The following is an 18136-nucleotide window of genomic DNA, read 5'->3' as shown; positions in this document are numbered from 1 at the left end:
AATCCATTTTGTTTTACATGTTTGTCTCCCCATGAAGTAGTTTTTAAGGACAAGGTTCTGGCGAACAGTAGGTATTCAAGGAACATCTGCTGCAAGACTGCATGGACTGACTCTCCCCATAGCCCTAAAATCTGGCAGGGCGCTCACAAATGTTTAAAGAACAGCCCCTTCAGGCAGTTGCGGCGGGGGGGGGGGGGGAATGACACCCAACTCCCTGGGGTTTGGTACTAGAAGCCTTTCGTCATTTGCTGCTTCTCCTCTCCTGTCATACCTCAAGCTTCAGAGATAATCTAGGCTGTCTCCTACCTCTCTGCCTGGTCCTGTATGCCCTGCAAAGGCTGCCTCCCTGCTTCTTGGTTTGGCAGTTTCCAGATCAAGAGCCACCTCCCCCGTGCAGCATTTTCCAACATCCCCCATTCTGGGACACCTGCTCACTCACCTGTGTGTCACCTACTGCACCCTGTGTATACTTTGTAACTTCACACATGCTGTGCTATAGACTGAATGTGCATGTCTCTGCCAACCTCCTTTACTGAAACATAATCCCCCATGTAATGGCATTAAGCAGTTGGGACATTTGGAGGTGATTAGGTAAGGGTGGAACACTCATGAATGGGATTAGTGCCCTTAAAAAAGAGAGCTCCCTTGCCCCATCTTCTAAGTGAGGACAGTAAGAGAATGGCTGTTGGTGAACCAGGAAAGAGCCCTCACCAGACACTGAATCTAACAGTGCCTTGATCTTGGACTTCCCAGCCTCTACAGCTGTGAGAAATAAACTTTTGTTGTTTATAAGGCACTCGTCTATGGTATTTTGTTAGAGCAGATCTGTGGATGACACATTTTATACCCTATAGTAACTATGTGTTGGCATATCTGTCTCCTTTTTAAGACTGTAAGGCCCTTGAGAGCAGGTGTTTGTGTTTTGTATCCCTGGAAACTATGTCAGTGCCTGACATAATGGAAATATTACATGAATATCTGCAAAATGAGTGAACATTTAAAACATAAATATGTATGCAAAATGTATAGGTATGTATGCAGTTCACTTGTTTACTGAAATGGCCAAAGGGATCAAGTATCTTTGTTTTGAGTTTGCTATTTGTCTTCTGTGCTTTATTTCGGTGCACACATAAGGCATGAGTTACAGCGGTAAGGAAGGGCAAATAGCATTAGCTGTGACCATTTCTCTAATGGGCCTTTTGGGCCTCCAGCTTTGAAGACAACTGTGGATTATGCATGAATGGGTCACTCCTTTGTAACCTTTTATTTTTGCCTTTCTCAAAGTGGTCAACAATAAGTAGACTTTGGACAACTTCATGTGTCAGGATAGGATCCTGCCATTATGCAAAAACATCTTGTGGACTTATTTTCTATTCAGAGCACTAAATAATCTTTTCTATTTCTTCCTAATGTCACAATGTTAAGAGTCAAGTGGAATTTTCCTATTTCTTGTTACCATATCAAAAGGAGTTTTAAAATTTTTATTTCACGGATGATTGTCAAAAAAGAAAGGGAATACAGACATCATTTTACACAAGAAAGTCTAAGGATCAAACTATGGATGTTACTACTGGACGCATGTACCACAACGGCTAACATGAAAGGACAGACAGTGCCAAGCATCAGCAAGAATGCTGAAGAACTGAACTCTCCTTCACTGCTGTGAAGAGTGGAACACTCTGGACAACTATGTGGCAGTGTCTACTAAGGCTGGACATAGGACTCCTCAGTTCCACTCTTTTTTTTTTTAATGTTTATTTATTTTTGAGACAGAGACAGAGCATGAGCAGGGGAAGGGCAGAGAGAGAGGGAGACACAGAATCTGAAACAGGCTCCAGGCTCTGAGCTGTCAGCACAGAGCCCAACGCAGGGCCCGAACCCATGAACCGCGAGATCATCACCTGAGCCGAAGATGGACGCTCAACTGAATGAGCCACCCAGGCGCCCCTCCTCAGTTCTACTCTTAAGTATATACCAAACAACCGTGGCCTTAAGCTCACCAAAAGCCATACAGAATTATGTTCATAGCAGTACCTGGAAACCATCCATATGGCTAACAACGGGATGGATAAGGTATGTTCCCCAAACTGAATACTATACAGAATGAGGATGAATGAGCCACAGCTACAGGTAGCATTGTGCATTGATCTCACAAAAATAAACCCAAGTAAAATAAGCCAGACACTAAAGAATACATACTGTAATATTCTACTTCTGTAAGTTCAAAAATAAGCAAGTAGAATCTACAGAGTTAGAAGTCAAGATGATGGTTTTTCCTTCACGCAGTGGAGGTCATGGTAAGGACTGGAAGGGGCTGGGAGCAGGGTTTTCAGAGGATCAGCAACATTTGTTTCTCGATGCTGGTTACCTGGACTTGTTTACTTTGTGAAACTGCATCAAAATATGTATTTATAATTTCCATTCCTTTCTGTATTTATGTCATACTTCAGCAAGAGTTGAACAACAGCCACAGATAAGTCTGAGGAGTAGAAATGGAATGACTTGTACAATCTCACGTGTAGAATGACAAAATTTAGGACTGGAACACATGGAATAACTTTTTAAATACAAGATGTATCCATTAAATGTGTTTCAGATGAGGTTAAGGCACATCCTAATTGTCACCACATAACATGTGGAGAAATACTGTGCAAGATAAACAATAGTTTAGTGACCAAAAGACAAACCAAAAATAATCATAAGGAGCTAGCATTTCCCCATTGTGGACTTGCATCCTATTACTTGTTGCTTGGCATAAACATCTTTGGATTGTAGAGGATGGTCTGGATTTTAGAAGGAGACTTATCTGGTAAAACCAGTCAGCTATGGCAAATTTAAAATATTAAATATCTTTAAGTCTGACGGATGGAAAGAACTGTTACTACTTGATTTACACCAGAATTATTTTCATGAAATATCTCTGAAGACAAAGGCTTGGTGATACTCCTAAGTTAATACAATTTTCACTCACCATAAAGCCATGTCACATGCAATTATCAGTAGTGGATTTGTTAGATGAGCCAAAATCTAACCAACAGTTACATAAACAAAGCAGGGCCTTGGCTGAACTGCTAAAAAAGGGTCAGCTGATATTAAATGGACCATGGGAAAACTGTTTGGAAGTCAATGTCTCTTATTCTTGAATCATGGGCTGCTTGGAGATTCTGTTATTGACCCAGTTCTTGGTTCTGGCCTTTAAATGAGCCAATAAAGTTCTCTGAGCCTCGGTTTCCTGATTGGTAAACTGTAGAATTCAGATTAGAAAATCTTTATGATGTACAGTTGCTTGAACATAACTTTAGGCTAAGCATGTAATACATGGTATTTTCTATTATACTTTCACTCCTCTTGCCTCAAACCTTTATTAGATTTTCATTTAGGTGGTAGCTGTGAATGGCTTTCCAGTGTGTGGGAAAAGGGTTACTACAGAGATGTATTTTGCACACAAATCAGGACAACGTAAAAACCTAGATACAAATATCTAATGGGGGAAGGCAGCTCCTCCCATTCTGCCTTTGTTTTTGATTAAAAGAAATCTTCATTTACTGGTATCTTACCACTTTATTTGGTTGCTCTGTAAAGTCTCAGATAATATTTCCAGGTACCATGGGAACACCAGACAATAATTAATCCACATTTAAGTAGAGGAAAGTCTTGGATAGAAATTACAAAGACCTGATGAGACAACTGCATTTGCCTGCATTTATCTTTTGTGATGGTTTTTGTCTTAGCCTCAGATAAAACTTCCCTATAGAAATACCCATTTGGGGTCTGTTACCTGTACAACACAACAAAGGTCAAAGAGAAAATGATTGATGCTTTTAATTTGAAGATAAAGATAGAACTAGAACCATGGCATGTTAGAGCTAGATGAGCCTTGTTTTTTCATATGATGAAACTAAGCACCTGAGAGGGTAATGACTTGCCCAAGGCAGTAGATCTGGGTCAAGAACTCAGGTTTACTGACTCCCATCCCAGTTTTCTTTCCATTCACATATGAGCAAGATGTGAAGTAAAGTAGAAACTTAACATGGTTAAGACATACTAAAAATGTCACAGTGAAGCATTTTCCTCTAATAGGGCTTGACCAAGTTATCTTCTGAATATAAAGAATTCTGCCTTCCAAGCTCAGAGCTCTGCCTGTATTGAGTTCACAAGACCTCTAGCTATCAACAGTAGCACAGAAGCACTGTGCCACCTAAAAATCTTCTTAGTAAAACAAGTGATTTGAGTTTGTGTGTGGAGGGATACCTCTGAGTCATAAAACCACTGGCAGGAGAAGACAAATGAGATGGATTCTTAGAACTATTGCATATTGGCCCATCAACTCAGAAAATGGCAACTGTTTCCTCTTTATTATCAGGTAAAAACGGTGGACTGTGCGATGAGCTGATGGCAACGGCCAACTTCGGCAAGATCCAGATCAGGATTTACATGCAGATCAAGTGGACTGATGGGCTACTCCAAGGAACAAATCAAAGCACACCTGATGGAGGGTCCAAAATAGCACTACAAGTAGGGTAATAAAATAACCAAAGTCACAACAACAGAGAGCAAGTAACAATCTCTGAAAAAACACCTCCTGAAGGGCCAGGCCCTGGACAGTATATGACCCTCTTTTAATAGAGCAGTGCTCACAGGTACAGAGCACACAACAAGCTTTTGAAACGCGTAAGGGGCAGAAAACTAGCCAAAATGATGAAACAGAAGAGCTCTCCTCAAAAGAAATTCTAGGAAGTAGAGACAGCTAACGAACTGATCAAAAACTATTTAAGCAATATAACAGAACAAGAATTTAGAATAATAGTCATAAAATTAATTGCTAGGCTTGAAAAAAGTATAGAGGACAGCAGAGAATCTATTGCTACAGAGATCAAGGGACTAAAATATAGTCATGAGGAGCTAAAAATGCTATAAATGAGGTGCAAAATAAAATGGAGGCAGCCATAGCACAGATTGAGGAGACAGAGGGAAGAATAGGTGAATTAGAAGATAAAATTATGGAAAAAGAGGAAGCTGAGAAAAAGAGAGACAAATAAATCCAGGAGTAGGAGGGGAGAACTAGAGAACTACGTGATGCAATCAAATGGAACAATATCTGTATCACAGGAATTCCAGAAGAAGAAGAAGAAGAGAGAGAGAAAGGGGCTGAAGGTGTACTTGAACAAATCATATCTGAGAACTTCCCTGATCTGAGGAAGAAAACAGGCATTAAAATCTAAGAGGCACAGAGAACTCCCTTCAGACGTAACCTGAGTCGATCTTCTGCACAACATATCATAGTAAAACTGGCAAAATACAAGGATAAAGAGAGAATTCTGAAAGCAGTTAGGGATAAACAGGCCTTACCATACAAAGATAGACACATAAGGGTATTAGCAGACCTATCTACTAAAACTTGGCAGGCCAAAAAGGAATGGCAGAAAATCTTCAATGTGATGAACAGGAAAAATATGCAGCTGAGAATCCTTTACCCAGCAAGTCTGTCATTCAGAATAGAAGGAGAGATAAAGGTTTTCCCAAACAAACAAAAACTGAAGGAATTCAACACCACTAAACCAGCCCTACAAGAGATCCTAAGGGGGACTCTGTGAGTGAAATGTTGCAAGGACCACAAATTACCAGAGACATCCCTACAAGCATGAAATCTACAGATATCACAATGATTCTAAACCCATATCTTTCACTAATAACACTGATTGTAAAAGGACTAAATGCTCCAACCAAAAGACACAGTTTCAGAATGGATAAAGAAACAAGACCCATCTATTTGCTGTCTACAAGAGACTCATTTTAGACCTGAGGACACCTTCAGATTGAAAGTGAGGGGATCGAGAACTATCTATCATGCTACTGGAAGTCAAAAGAAAGCTGGAGTAGCCATACTTCTATCAGACAAACTAGACTTTAAATTAAAGCTGTAACAAGAGATGAAGAAGGCCATTATATAATGATTACAGGGTCTATCCATCAGGAAGAGCTAACAATTATAAATGTCTATGTGCCGAATACGGGAGCCCCCAAATATATAAAACAATTACTGACAAACATAAGCAACCTTATTGATAAGAATGTGGTAATTGCAGGGGACTTCAATACCCCACTTACAACAATGGATAGATCATGTAGCATCAATAAAGAAACAAGGGCCTTGAATGATACATTGGATCAGATGGACTTGACAGATATATTTAGAACTCTGCATCCCAAAGCAACAGAATATACTTTCTTCTCGAATGCATGTGGAACATTCTCCAAGATAGATGACAAACTGGGCCGCAAAACAGCCCTTCATAAGTATACAAGAATTGAGATCATACCATGCATACTTTCAGACCACAATGCTATGAAGCTTGAAATCAACCACAGGAAAAAGTCTGGAAAACCTCCAAAAGCATGGAGGTTAAAGAACACCCTACCAAAGAATGAATGGGTCAACCAGGCATTAAAGAAGAAATTAAAAATCATATGGAAACAAATGAAAATGAAGACACAACCATCCAAATGATTTGGGATGCAGCGAAGGCAGTCCTGAAAGGAAAATACATTGCAATCCAGGCCTATCTCAAGAAACAAGAAAAATCGCAACTACAAAATCTAACAGCACACCTAAAGGAAACAGAAGCAGAACAGCAAAGGCAGCCTAAACCCAGCAGAAGAAGAGAAATAAACAATCAGAGCAGAGCAGAAATAAACAATATAGAATCTAAAAAAAAACAGTAGAGCAGATCAATGAAATCAAGAGTTGTTTTTTTGAAAAAATAAACAAAATTGATAAACCTCTAGCCATGCTTCTCAAAAAGTAAAGGGAGATGACCCAAATAGATAAAATCATGAATGAAAATGGAATTATCACCACCAATCCCTCAGAAATACAAGCAATTATCAGGGAATACTATGAAAAATTATATGCCAACAAACTGGACAACCTGGAAGAAATGGACAAATTCCTAAGCACCCACACACTACGAAACTCAAACGGGAAGAAGTAAATATGAACAGACCCATAACCACCGAAGAAATTGAACCAGTTATCAAAAATCTCCCAACAAATAAGAGTCCTGGGCCAGATGGCTTCCCAGGGGAATTCTATCAGACATTTAAAGCAGAGTTAATACCTATCCTTCTCAAGCTGTTCCAAAAAACAGAAATGGAAGGAAAACTTCCAGACTCATTCTATGAAGCCAGCATTACCTTGATTCCCAAACCAGACAGAGACCCCACAAAAAAGGAGAATTACAGGCCAATATCCCTGATGAACATGGATGCAAAAATTCTCAACAAGATACTAGCAAATCGAATTCAACAGCATATAAAAAGTATTATTCACCATGATCAAGTGGGATTCATTCCTGGGCTGTAGGACTGGCTCAATACTCACAAATCGATGTGACATATCATATTAATAAAAGAAAGGATGGAAACCATATGATCCTATCAATAGAAGCAGAAAAAGCATTTGACAAAATACAGCACCCTTTCTTAATAAAGACCCTCGAGAAAGTCAGGATAGAAGGAACATACTTAAACATCATAGAAGCCATTTATGAAAAGCCCATAGCTAATATCCTCCTCAATGGGGAAAAACTGAGAGCTTTCTCCCTGAGATCAGGAACACGACAGAGATGTCCATTCTCACCGCTGTTGTTTAACATAGTGTTGGAAGTTCTGGCATCAGCAATCAGACAACAAAAGGAAATCAAAGGCATCAAAATTGGCAAAGATGATGTCAAGCTTTCACTTTTTGCAGATGACATGATTCTATACATGGAAAATCCAACAGACTCCACCAAAAGTCTAGAACTGATACATGGATTCAGCAAAGTTACAGGATACAAAATTAATGTACAGAAATCAGTTGTATTTTTATAAACCTATAATGAAGCAACAGAAAGACAAATAAAGAAACTGATCCCATTCACAACTGCACCAAGAAGCATAAAACACCTAGGAATAAACCTAACCAAAGATGTGAAAGATCTGTATGCTGAAAATTATAGAAAGCTTATGAAGGAAATTGAAGAAGATACAAAGAAATGGAAAAACACTCCGTGCTCATGGATTGGAATTATAAATATTGTTAAAATGTCAATACTACCCAAAGCTATCTACACATTCAATGCAATCCCAATCAAAATTGCACCAGCATTCATCTCGAAGCTAGAACAAGCAATCCTGAAATTTGTATGGAACCACAAAAGACCCCAAATAGCCAAAGTAATAATGAAGAAAAAAAAAAAAAACAAAGCAGAAGGTATCACAATCCCAGACTTCAGCCTCTACTACAAAGCTGTAATCATCAAGACAGCATGGTATTGGCACAAAAACAGACACATAGACCAATGGAATAGAATAGAGACTCCAGAACTGGACCCACAAAAGTATGGCCAACTAATCTTTGACAAAGCAGGAAAGAATCCAATGGAAAAAAGACTGTCTCTTTAACAAATGGTGCTGGGAGAACTGGACAGCAACATGCAGAAGAATGAAACTAGACCACTTTCTTACACCATTCACAAAAATAAACGCAAAATGGATGAAGGACCTGGATGTGAGACAGGAAACCATCAAAACCCTAGAGCAGAAAGCAGGAAAAAACCTCTCTGATCTCAGCCGCAGCAATTTCTTACTTGACACATCTCCAAAGGCAAGGAAATTAAAAGCAAAAGTGAACTACTGGGACCTCATGAAGATAAAAAGCTTCTGCACTGCAAAGGAAACCATCAACAAAACTAAAAGGCAACCGATGGAATGGGAAAAGATATTTGCAAATGACATATCTGATAAAGGACTAGTATCCAAAATTTATAAAGAACTGACCAAACTCCACACCCAAAAAACAAATAACCCAGTGAAGAAATGGGCAGAAAACATGAATAGACACTTCTCTAAAGAAGACATCCAGATGGCCAACAGGCACATGAAAAGATGCTCACCATCACTCCTCATCAGGGAAATACAAATCAAAACCACACTGAGATACCACCTCATGCCGGTCAGAGTGGCTAAAATGAACAAATCAGGAGACTATAGATGCTGCAGAGGATGTGGAGAAACGGGAACCCTCTTGCACTGTTGGTGGGGATGCAAACCGGTGCAGCCGCTCTGGAAAACAGTTTGTGGGTTCCTCAAAAAATTAAAAACAGATCTACCCTATGACCCAGCAATGGCACTGCTAGGAATTTACCCAAGGGATACAGGATTGCTGATGCATAATAGGGGCACTTGTACCCCAATGTTTATAGCAGCACTTTCAACAATGGACAAATTATGGAAAGAGCCTAAATGTCCATAAAGTGACAAATGGATAAAGATGTGGTTTATATATACAATGGAATATTATTTGGCAATGAGAAAGAATGAAATCTGGCCATTTGTAGCAACATGGATGGAACTGGAGAGTATTATGCTAAGTGAAATAAGTCAGGCAGAGAAAGACATACCGTATGTTTTCACTCATATATGGATCCTGAGAAACTTAACAGAAGACCAGAGGGGAGGGGAAGGGGGGAAAGTTATAGAGAGGGAAGGAAGCAAACCATAAGAGACTCTTAAATACTGAGAACAAACTGAGGGTTGATGGGGGGTGGGGGAGAGGGGAGGGTGGGTGATGGGCATTGAGGAGGGCACCTGTTGGGATGAGCACTGGGTGTTGTATGGAAACCAATTTGACAATAAATTATACACACAAACACACATACACACACACACACATATATATATACATATATGCATATATATATGTTAATATATATATAAAGTTAAACTAATTGATAAAAAAATGGTAGACTGTGCAAAGAGAAGATAGTCCTGAACAGCAGATAACCAGATAACCAGAGGGAAGTATTTACATAAAGCTTCAGAGTTTGCATTTAAATTTGAACATAGTGTGTTTAGGGTCATGTTAGTTCCCAAGGTATTAAAATACAACATTAAAATCTACTGATGAGGAACAGCATCAAGAAGAAACTAGAAGTTGTGAGCAAGCAACTCCTTCCTTCCCCTCTACATTACCATAAAGGTATGGTTGACAAAGGTAATACAGTGACATATAGTTATGTGTTGTACTTCCTGTGACATGGACTTCGATGAGACTGGTCCTTAAATATTAAAAAGGACATGCTTTCCTAATAATTAATAGAGATTTATGTAAATGAGTGTTTTTGTTTTTCATACACATGTCAATCTGTAGAGTGCTCCGTTAAAGCAAACAGCCTTGTTTAAAAAAATCTACAAAGCAGCAGACAACTGTTTTGGTCTGTGATTTTGATATTCGTTGTCCTTTCAAATCAGAATTTGTAGACTCAGCAAAAACCCATGAGCTTTGAGCACCTGCTTTTCTAAAAAACAAGAAAAAAAAACCCCAAAAAAGCAAAAAAACCCACAAACCCACAACAACAAACAAATGAAAAACAAAACAAAACAAAAACCAACAACAGCTAGGATTTGGAATGAAAGTTTAGCTCTGGGAATACATGTATTTTTCTTCTAAGAAGAGTTTGCCCAAATGGTATTTACAGTTCAGGGTCCACGGTAACATCACAGATCTAAGAATGAAAAGTTCACTCTTTGATATTCACACTGGCCAGATATCAAATGAACTCTGCTTTTTGTGAGAAGGCTGGAGCATCATGTTCCAGAGGGAGGCAGACAGTCTGACTGCGAACCAGCAACTAATGCCACTCAAAGTTCTAGAGCACTTGTTTCCTGCCCTATGAGATGCTAAAATCTGGACCCAAAAGGGTGTTTTTCCAACATCTAAAAAAACCATGAAAGAAAAGGGAATAACAAAGCAGGGCCAAGATCTAAGATTTCACATTCCTAATAAGAGTGCTAAAAAAAATTTGTGTTCTTTCTCCTGGTTCCATCATTTAATAAGAAGTAGGCCGTAGACAGCAGAACAGATACTTGTAGCAAAAGTGAAAACATCATTGATTGGGCACCCCCAAATCTGCTACCAAGCCACTGTGTCCCACTACTCAGGCCAGACAGCCCACAGGTAAATGTGTGCGTGTGTGTCTGTCAGCCAGTCTCCATGACAACCTAGAACAGACATCTCTGAGGTTACCACAGTAGCTCAAAGCCAACAGAGCTGGTCTCAGTAGGGCTGGGTTCTGAATCTAGGTCTTCCTATCCCAGTCCACGTACATGGCCTCAGGCCAGGCAGAATGAGAGGATCTGTGCCCAACTCTGAGCAACAAACATCTGGCACACAAGCGCCTGAAGTGGCAGTAAAGATTAGGATGAGAAAGCAGCTGAGAGATCTCAGGCCTCAGGCAAGGAAGTCTTTAAAGGAGTCTATCAATGTCGTATGTAAATATACACCACGAGCAGAGAAGGAACGCTGGAGAAGGAAAGCACGCGAGTCCTGCCCACCTGTCGGCCATGAGGAGAGCTGTACTTAAAAGCCTCTGAGCCGACTGTGGAGAAGGGGTCTCTCTTCTAGAAGGATTTCAGTTTCACTTCTACAAGTGCTGAGTCCTCCAGGAGAAAAGGACAAAGTCTCACAATATATCTGAGCTCCAGTGCATTTACTATTTGGTTCAATGCCTTTAAAAAATCCAAAACAAAACTTGCCTTGAAACAGAACCATTATCCCAGAGCACCAGTATTTTTCCGCTGTTGGGACAGGCCAGCCAAATCAATCAGCAGCAGCTCCAGCTTTTTTTTTTTTTTTTTTTTTAATTTAAACCTGATAAATCCAGAACCAAAATACCATGGAGGATGCAATCTATAGACAGTTCATTGGGCACACGGTATGTATCAGGTCTCTGTGCTAGATGCTGAGGACCAGGTGCACTGCTCGGTGAACAAAACCCAGAATTCCTGCCCTCACAGATCTTAGAGTCTAGTGCAATTCCAGTCTGGAAACAAGTCTTTATTCAAAAGAGTGTATTTTACATGAAAATACCATCTCTGTTATATAGCCAGGGCTGTGGCTGCAGAAGAGATCTATGCATTTTGGCTATATAAAAATCCTCTGGGAATATAAACTTCATGCTTCTTTAACACCTGCTCTTAAGAACTTGTTTTGTTGGGTTCTTGGCAACACTCTTAACAGAAGGTCACTAGGAGTAACTGACAAAGATATCTGATTACAAGCTCCTTAAGGAATAAAGCAGAAGCCTATTGGGCCACAGTCTCTCCCAGGACTCACAACAAACATGCAATAAACATGCTTGCTGAATAGCAAATCTCTTCAAATGCTTCCTGTTGCTGTGAAAAGGCAAAGCCATATTTTGGACTCCTCATACTTTTGGTTCAGGACGATGGCTGAAATTTCTCTACAGATAAACACTGGTTGCAACTACACTGAAGAGAGACTGAATTCTAGGGTAGATCATACTAGTTTAACACCTTCATTTTATGGATAAGAATGCCTAGAGCCCGTCATGACTTGTAGGGGCAGATCTGAGGCCAGGGAAATTTCTAGGGCTCTGTGCTATAATCTATAATCTACACTCCTCTATCACTGTCCCCCTGAAGCCAAACACAAGTGACTAAATGTTAGCTGCAAACTAATTTGTCTTTGGAGCTCAAACTCCACAACTGCTTGAGAGTGGAAGGCTCTTATCAGTTTAGTCTTTGGAAAGCTTAGTTCTGGTGAAAATATGTAATAATCTGATAAACATCAGGAAAACTCAAGTGTACAATACTGTACACAGAAGATTCATTTCTAAGGCCAAAGAGTTCACCCCCCATCAGAAAATTCAGTACATTCACATACCGGCCGTCCATGGATGCTTTCATAATATAGCAGAGCTTTCTGCAGAGCTACCTTCTCATTAGCAATCTGGTCTTTGGTCATATCCTGAATAAACACAAGGATAGAGAAATGAAAGAGGGGGAAACATTTACGAACATCCCAACTTCTTTATTTAAACAAATTTTCTCAAGTAACATTAAAGAGAATCCTCATACAATAGCTCCTTGAGCTCTATTCAAAGCTCACTTAGGAATGAGCTCTTCCTGACTCTTTTACTGGAAATATGGATAGCACAGCCGAGGCATCATCAACTACTTGCATCTCCCATGTGGCAGCAAAGTCACGCTGAATACTGAGGTAAGCAAGGCAGCGAGGCACATGGGGGTCAATGGCCAATGACCAATGGCCCAAGCTCAATGGCCCAAGCAGTGACTACAGTCACAAATCACAAGGTCCCAAAGCTCTGTCTATAATCCTTCTACTTCAGACTCATCAAACCGTCTGTTAGCCTGAATGAGGTCCTTCTGTGATCTGTACAATAGAGTTTTCTGCTTCCAGTTTGTAGTCATAAACCAAAGTACCTACAGTGAAAACACTCGAAAGCTGTTTCAGCAGCCTCCCTAGGCATCTAAGAGTGTGGAAGATAAGGGTGTGGGAGGTCTGCAAAGGTGTCACCACATCTCTCTTCCCATTGGGACCCATGTGTCAGGCCCTATGTTCCTACCATGTTGACTGGAATGGTTTAGGACTAGCAGTTAGCTGGGGCCTTCACCAAATCGCCACACCTTAATGTCCTCAGGACGGCTGGTTTCTGTCCGCTTCTCCTGGAGCTTCCTCTGGATGGATTCCAGTGTGGCTTCAACGCTGGGCTTTATTACTTTATCCATGAGCTCTTGTTTCTTCTCCTCTTCTTTCTCAAGCTGGGAACCAAAACTCTTGGGGAGCGTGTTACTTCGCTGCCGCATCCTGGGGGTTAGGTCCTCTTCAGATATCTTTAGTTTTGACTCTAGTTGAAAAGATTTGGGGGTGGTGATACATGAGAATTGATGTCTGCTGAACCCAGATTGCTTTTCTGTGGTGTTAATAACTGTTTAGCCCCATCTTTTTGAAAGAAAGTATCTAATTATAACAGTAGTTAAAATCCTTGGGTTATTATGTAAAAGCCTGAAAAAATGCTCATGTTTTCTTGGATTATCTGGAATGTTTTCCAAATTCCTGGGAAAGCTTTAGCTATGTAACATCCATGCTTTGTCCACACCAACAGGTTTGCTGTTCTCAGAATGTGACAGACGTTTCCTATACTTTCTCCCTTACTGTTTATAGGTACTTACTGATTCAGCACTCAACTACTGGCCAACTTTTTCTCAATAACTTACATCCCTCGTTTTGGAATTACTTTCCCTTTCTATTCTATTTGGTTGTTTATGACTGTCTCCTAAAAGACAGCATGCTTTTTGAGGGACAAGGACCAAATTCTTTTCATAGACATCTGTGTTTATAGGTCTTCTCCTAACACCACAGCAAATAAAACCTTGGTACTTTAGTAAGTGTTGACTTGAAACCATCATCCTTAAATTCGTGATTTAGGGAATTGGAGAAATGTTTCAGAATTTGCATCTTAGCTGATCTGAGTTGACCTGTGATAGAGACCATGGACAGACATGGGCAAGGTGTCCCCTGAACACCACATGCACCGGGAAGCAGTGTTAAGGAACTGGTCTTTTCTGAAATACTTCAGCCCGTGGTCAGGATGTGGTGAGATCATGAATTCTGCAGGTGGCATGTCTTACAGAAGCCATGCCATGGGTCTAGAACTTTACCTACCTTTAAGTTGTTTCCGGAATTTGGCAAGGTCATTTGTCCATTTTAGAACCTCTGGATTGGCTGCTTTGTCACTGTGGGAAGGCTGAGAAAGGGAAAATTTAACATAAATGTTTTCAAACTGGGGCAGGAAAAAGAAGAAAAGTTTGATGATGAGTTTGTTTTAAAGAGGAAGGGAAAGTTGAGTCCCACTGGAAAAAGAAATTAAACATGAACAATCACAGCAAACGTCACAGGTGTGATTCCACTGTCTTTCTTTACATCTGGTTATTTTTGATGCTTTCAAAGAATTCCTCAGAGGCAAAATGGTGAATTTCTATGAGGTCCATGGCCTGTTTTCATGAGTTGTAGGGCTCAGGCCATCAGGCTAACAGAACAGAAAGCAGAGGGGTGTAGGTTTTACACTGCAATCACCATGCAAATGCCTTTTTGCTGCACTTGGGGGCAATGCTAAGATAGATCTGAGAGTAGAATGAGGTCAACGCTAATGAAATTTTAGAAGATAATCTTGAATGAAGTTTTAGCCAACTAGAAGACATCATTTAATGATTTTTCCCATTCCTTTTCATGGATAAATGTATAAGATGTCGACTACAACGTTCAATTATTTGTAAGAATACCCTGTACAAGGAAAATGCTGATACATGATGTTTGGGACTTATCAGGGTTTCCCATCCAGTTTTTACTGCCTTTTTGTCTTAAGGTCCATAGAAATCTCCCTTAATCTTTCATCACTTCTCTGAGCTGCTGACAGGCTGGCATGTCAGCATGTCAGGGGACAGGAGGGGACAGGGAGAACCCTGCGAGGAGGCACTTACTCTGTACTTCCTCTCTTCTTCAAATCTATCTTCAAACTTTCGGATCTTCTTTTTAAGGCTCTGAATCCGTCGCGTGAGCTGGGCAGGCGTCAGGTCCTCCTGCTCATCATCGTAGGACCCGAGAGAGGAGCTCCGTCGCCTGTGAGGGGCACAGCGTGGGGCACTCACTGCCTGACAGGTGGGGCTTGGGGAAGGGGATGCAGCATGGAGGGAGAGGATCCCAAAGGTCTCCATCCTCTTGAATAAGAAAAAGTTGACTACCAGTTCACTTTGTGACCCTGGGCTCTAGATGTCCCATTTATTAAATAGGTCTTTCTCTTGCTCACATTTACGATTAGCAAAGGTAGTACTAAACTATGTGCTGCAGACCCCAAGGTTACATTTTAGATAAGCTTTGGAAAGGATGTGCTAATGGAAATTCAGTATGTGGTGATATAGTTGGGCCAACTGAAAAATTACAACGGAGCCTGCATACTGGGATGGAGTACTCCCCATAGGTTCTTCCAAAGACTTACAATGTAACTTAAAAAATTACTAGCCATCAACACCATTCCTATTCTTTCTAATGTTATGGCGATGATGCAACTGCTTACCAGCAACACAGACATACCTCATGAAAGAATGGGAATTTGGGGGAGAAGGAGGCACTTCTGTGTCATCCAGGTATTGCCGACTCTGCCCATAAGCGTAGAACCGAGGAGAGAGCATGGGGTCACTGTCCTCATCCAGGAGCTGACGAATCAGGCGCCCAGCCTGCGGGGAGAGGTGCGCTTCGTCGGAGTCCACGTTCTCCTGCCGCCACGAGAAGGTAGGGACTGGCTCTGGAAAATACAGAGGGTAAGAAGTCAAAACCACTCATAAAAGCAAATTGTTTCCAGAGTGTTGGGTGGTGGGATGGGCTAAGTGGGTGATGGGCATTAAGGAGGGCACTTATTGGGATGAGCACTGGGTGGTGTATGTAACCGACGAATCACTAAATTCTACTCCTGAAACCAAGACTACCCTATATGTTAACTAACTTGGATTTAAATTTAAAAAAGAAAGAAAGGAAGAAAGAAAGAAAGAAAGAAAGCAAGCAAGCAAGCAAGCATAATTGTTCCCTAAGTTTTCTGAATGGTTTAGGATGCACTGGGTTTGGGAGGCACTGAACAACCTCTCACTTCAGATTTCAGGTGCAGATGAAGGGTGCTACACCCCAACAGAAATCATCGATAGATCTGACAGCCTTCATCTACCTTCTAGCTCTGTCCTCACTTGCATTCAAAAGAGAAGGGGATGAGAACGTGTTCACATGAGGGCATTGTGGAGAAGAAAAGCAAGTGCGTCAGCAAGAGAGGTATTTGGCGTCATGGATATGTATCCATCAGTGAAATGACCAGAGAGTCAAATTCATCTTGTGAGAGCCCATTTACCTAGGAGTCTGGACTTCCATTTGGGTCTTTCAGTAAGCTGTTCATGTGCTTCTGCTTAGCGCTGGGATTAGCACATTTAAGATGCATGTTTTGCACTTGAAACTTCAGAAGCTGCTCAAGACTATAGTTAAAGTAAGGTGCTTACACAGATTAGTCAAAAACACAAAGAAGAATGGCTTGCAAAGGATAAATCTGTACAAATTATTTTAGTCTTTAAGGAGAAAAACCATACTCAATACAACCTCCTGATTTGTCATTTTTGGAGGGAATAGTGATATTTCTCTTTCCCTCAAGACCCACCTCAATATATTCCTTTTTTCATTAAAAAAGTCCTACCAGATTTTAAAGATAGATCTCAGATGATGTAGGGTATTTCATTTGTAGTACTCCCTGCATTAAAAAAAAAAGTTATGCCTTAAGTACACTTATGGATTACTGTGATTTATACAAGGCTAGAATTTGGCCATGCTCTGAAAGTTTGGGATTCCTAGAGCTTGAATCATGTAACATTTGTTCCTCCATCTATCAAAGTGTTTATAAAATCTACAAAATTATCTTAAACAAGTACCTACTCAGTATTTTATTTAAAAGCATTATATTATAATCATAGAACGTTAGAGCTGGTTGAAATTTCATACATCATCTAATTTAGCGATTTCTCAGCCCTGGCTGCATGTTAGCATCACAAAGGGAGATATGTGAAACTTCTAACGCACAGGTTGTCAACCACGCAACTCAACAGAATGTTCAGGAGAGGGCCCAGATATACTACCTGCCCCTCCACACACACACACACACACACACACACACACACACACACACACACACACACACACTTTAAAAGCTGCCCAAGAGATCCTACATGCATTCAGATTTGAGAACCATGGATTCAGTCCAACAGAGAACATATAAGGAAGGTGAAACCCAATGAATTTAAGAGCAAATACCTAATCAATGACAAGAGTTAGGACTAACACTAGATCTCCTGACTTGAAGGAAAGCGCTTCAGTTTAGTATGTGCCAGATGCTCCAATAACAAGGATGACTGTGACGTTTTTGAAGACCCCACAGCAGAAGAGGTAAGCACATCACTTAAAAAAAATTAACCTCAGGTAGAATGACATCTGTAGGGTCTCAACATTTAAAGAGAATGAAGTTATCTGGGAACTCAGGTGGTAATACAAATTATTTTTAAAAAGGAAAGCAATGTTAAAGACAGATTTTTGTCCACTCATCTCCCAAAGTGGCAGGGAACACATGGGTAGATGTACTTGACTAAAGCTGGGGGGGACCAGGAGTTCCCCTCATATGCACTAAATCTTGCAGCAAGCTCCTCCTAGGTGTCAGGGCTCAGATACAAGCAGCTCCAAACTGCTGGC

The 18136-nt window shown here is 40.5% G+C and overlaps 1 protein-coding gene across 6 annotated transcripts in view; it reads right to left on the bottom strand.

Moving 5' to 3' along the window:
- The window catches only part of FAM13A (family with sequence similarity 13 member A), a 355423-nt gene that overhangs the window by 16030 nt on the left and 321257 nt on the right, over positions 1-18136 (bottom strand). For all 6 annotated transcript variants that reach the window (XM_042984194.1, XM_042984193.1, XM_042984195.1 and 3 more), the window contains 5 exons: positions 15956-16166; positions 15346-15484; positions 14531-14612; positions 13492-13712; positions 12728-12811 (listed from right to left, as the gene is read on the bottom strand). In XM_042984194.1, the coding sequence (XP_042840128.1) occupies positions 12728-12811; positions 13492-13712; positions 14531-14612; positions 15346-15484; positions 15956-16166 (737 nt within the window). The remainder of the gene's footprint in view (positions 1-12727; positions 12812-13491; positions 13713-14530; positions 14613-15345; positions 15485-15955; positions 16167-18136) is intronic.

The sequence above is a fragment of the Panthera tigris genome, chromosome B1, assembly GCF_018350195.1.
Source record: "Panthera tigris isolate Pti1 chromosome B1, P.tigris_Pti1_mat1.1, whole genome shotgun sequence".
Classification (NCBI taxonomy): domain Eukaryota; kingdom Metazoa; phylum Chordata; class Mammalia; order Carnivora; family Felidae; genus Panthera; species Panthera tigris.
Note: the sequence above shows the minus strand (reverse complement) of the source record. Positions and strands in the feature narration are given on the sequence as shown.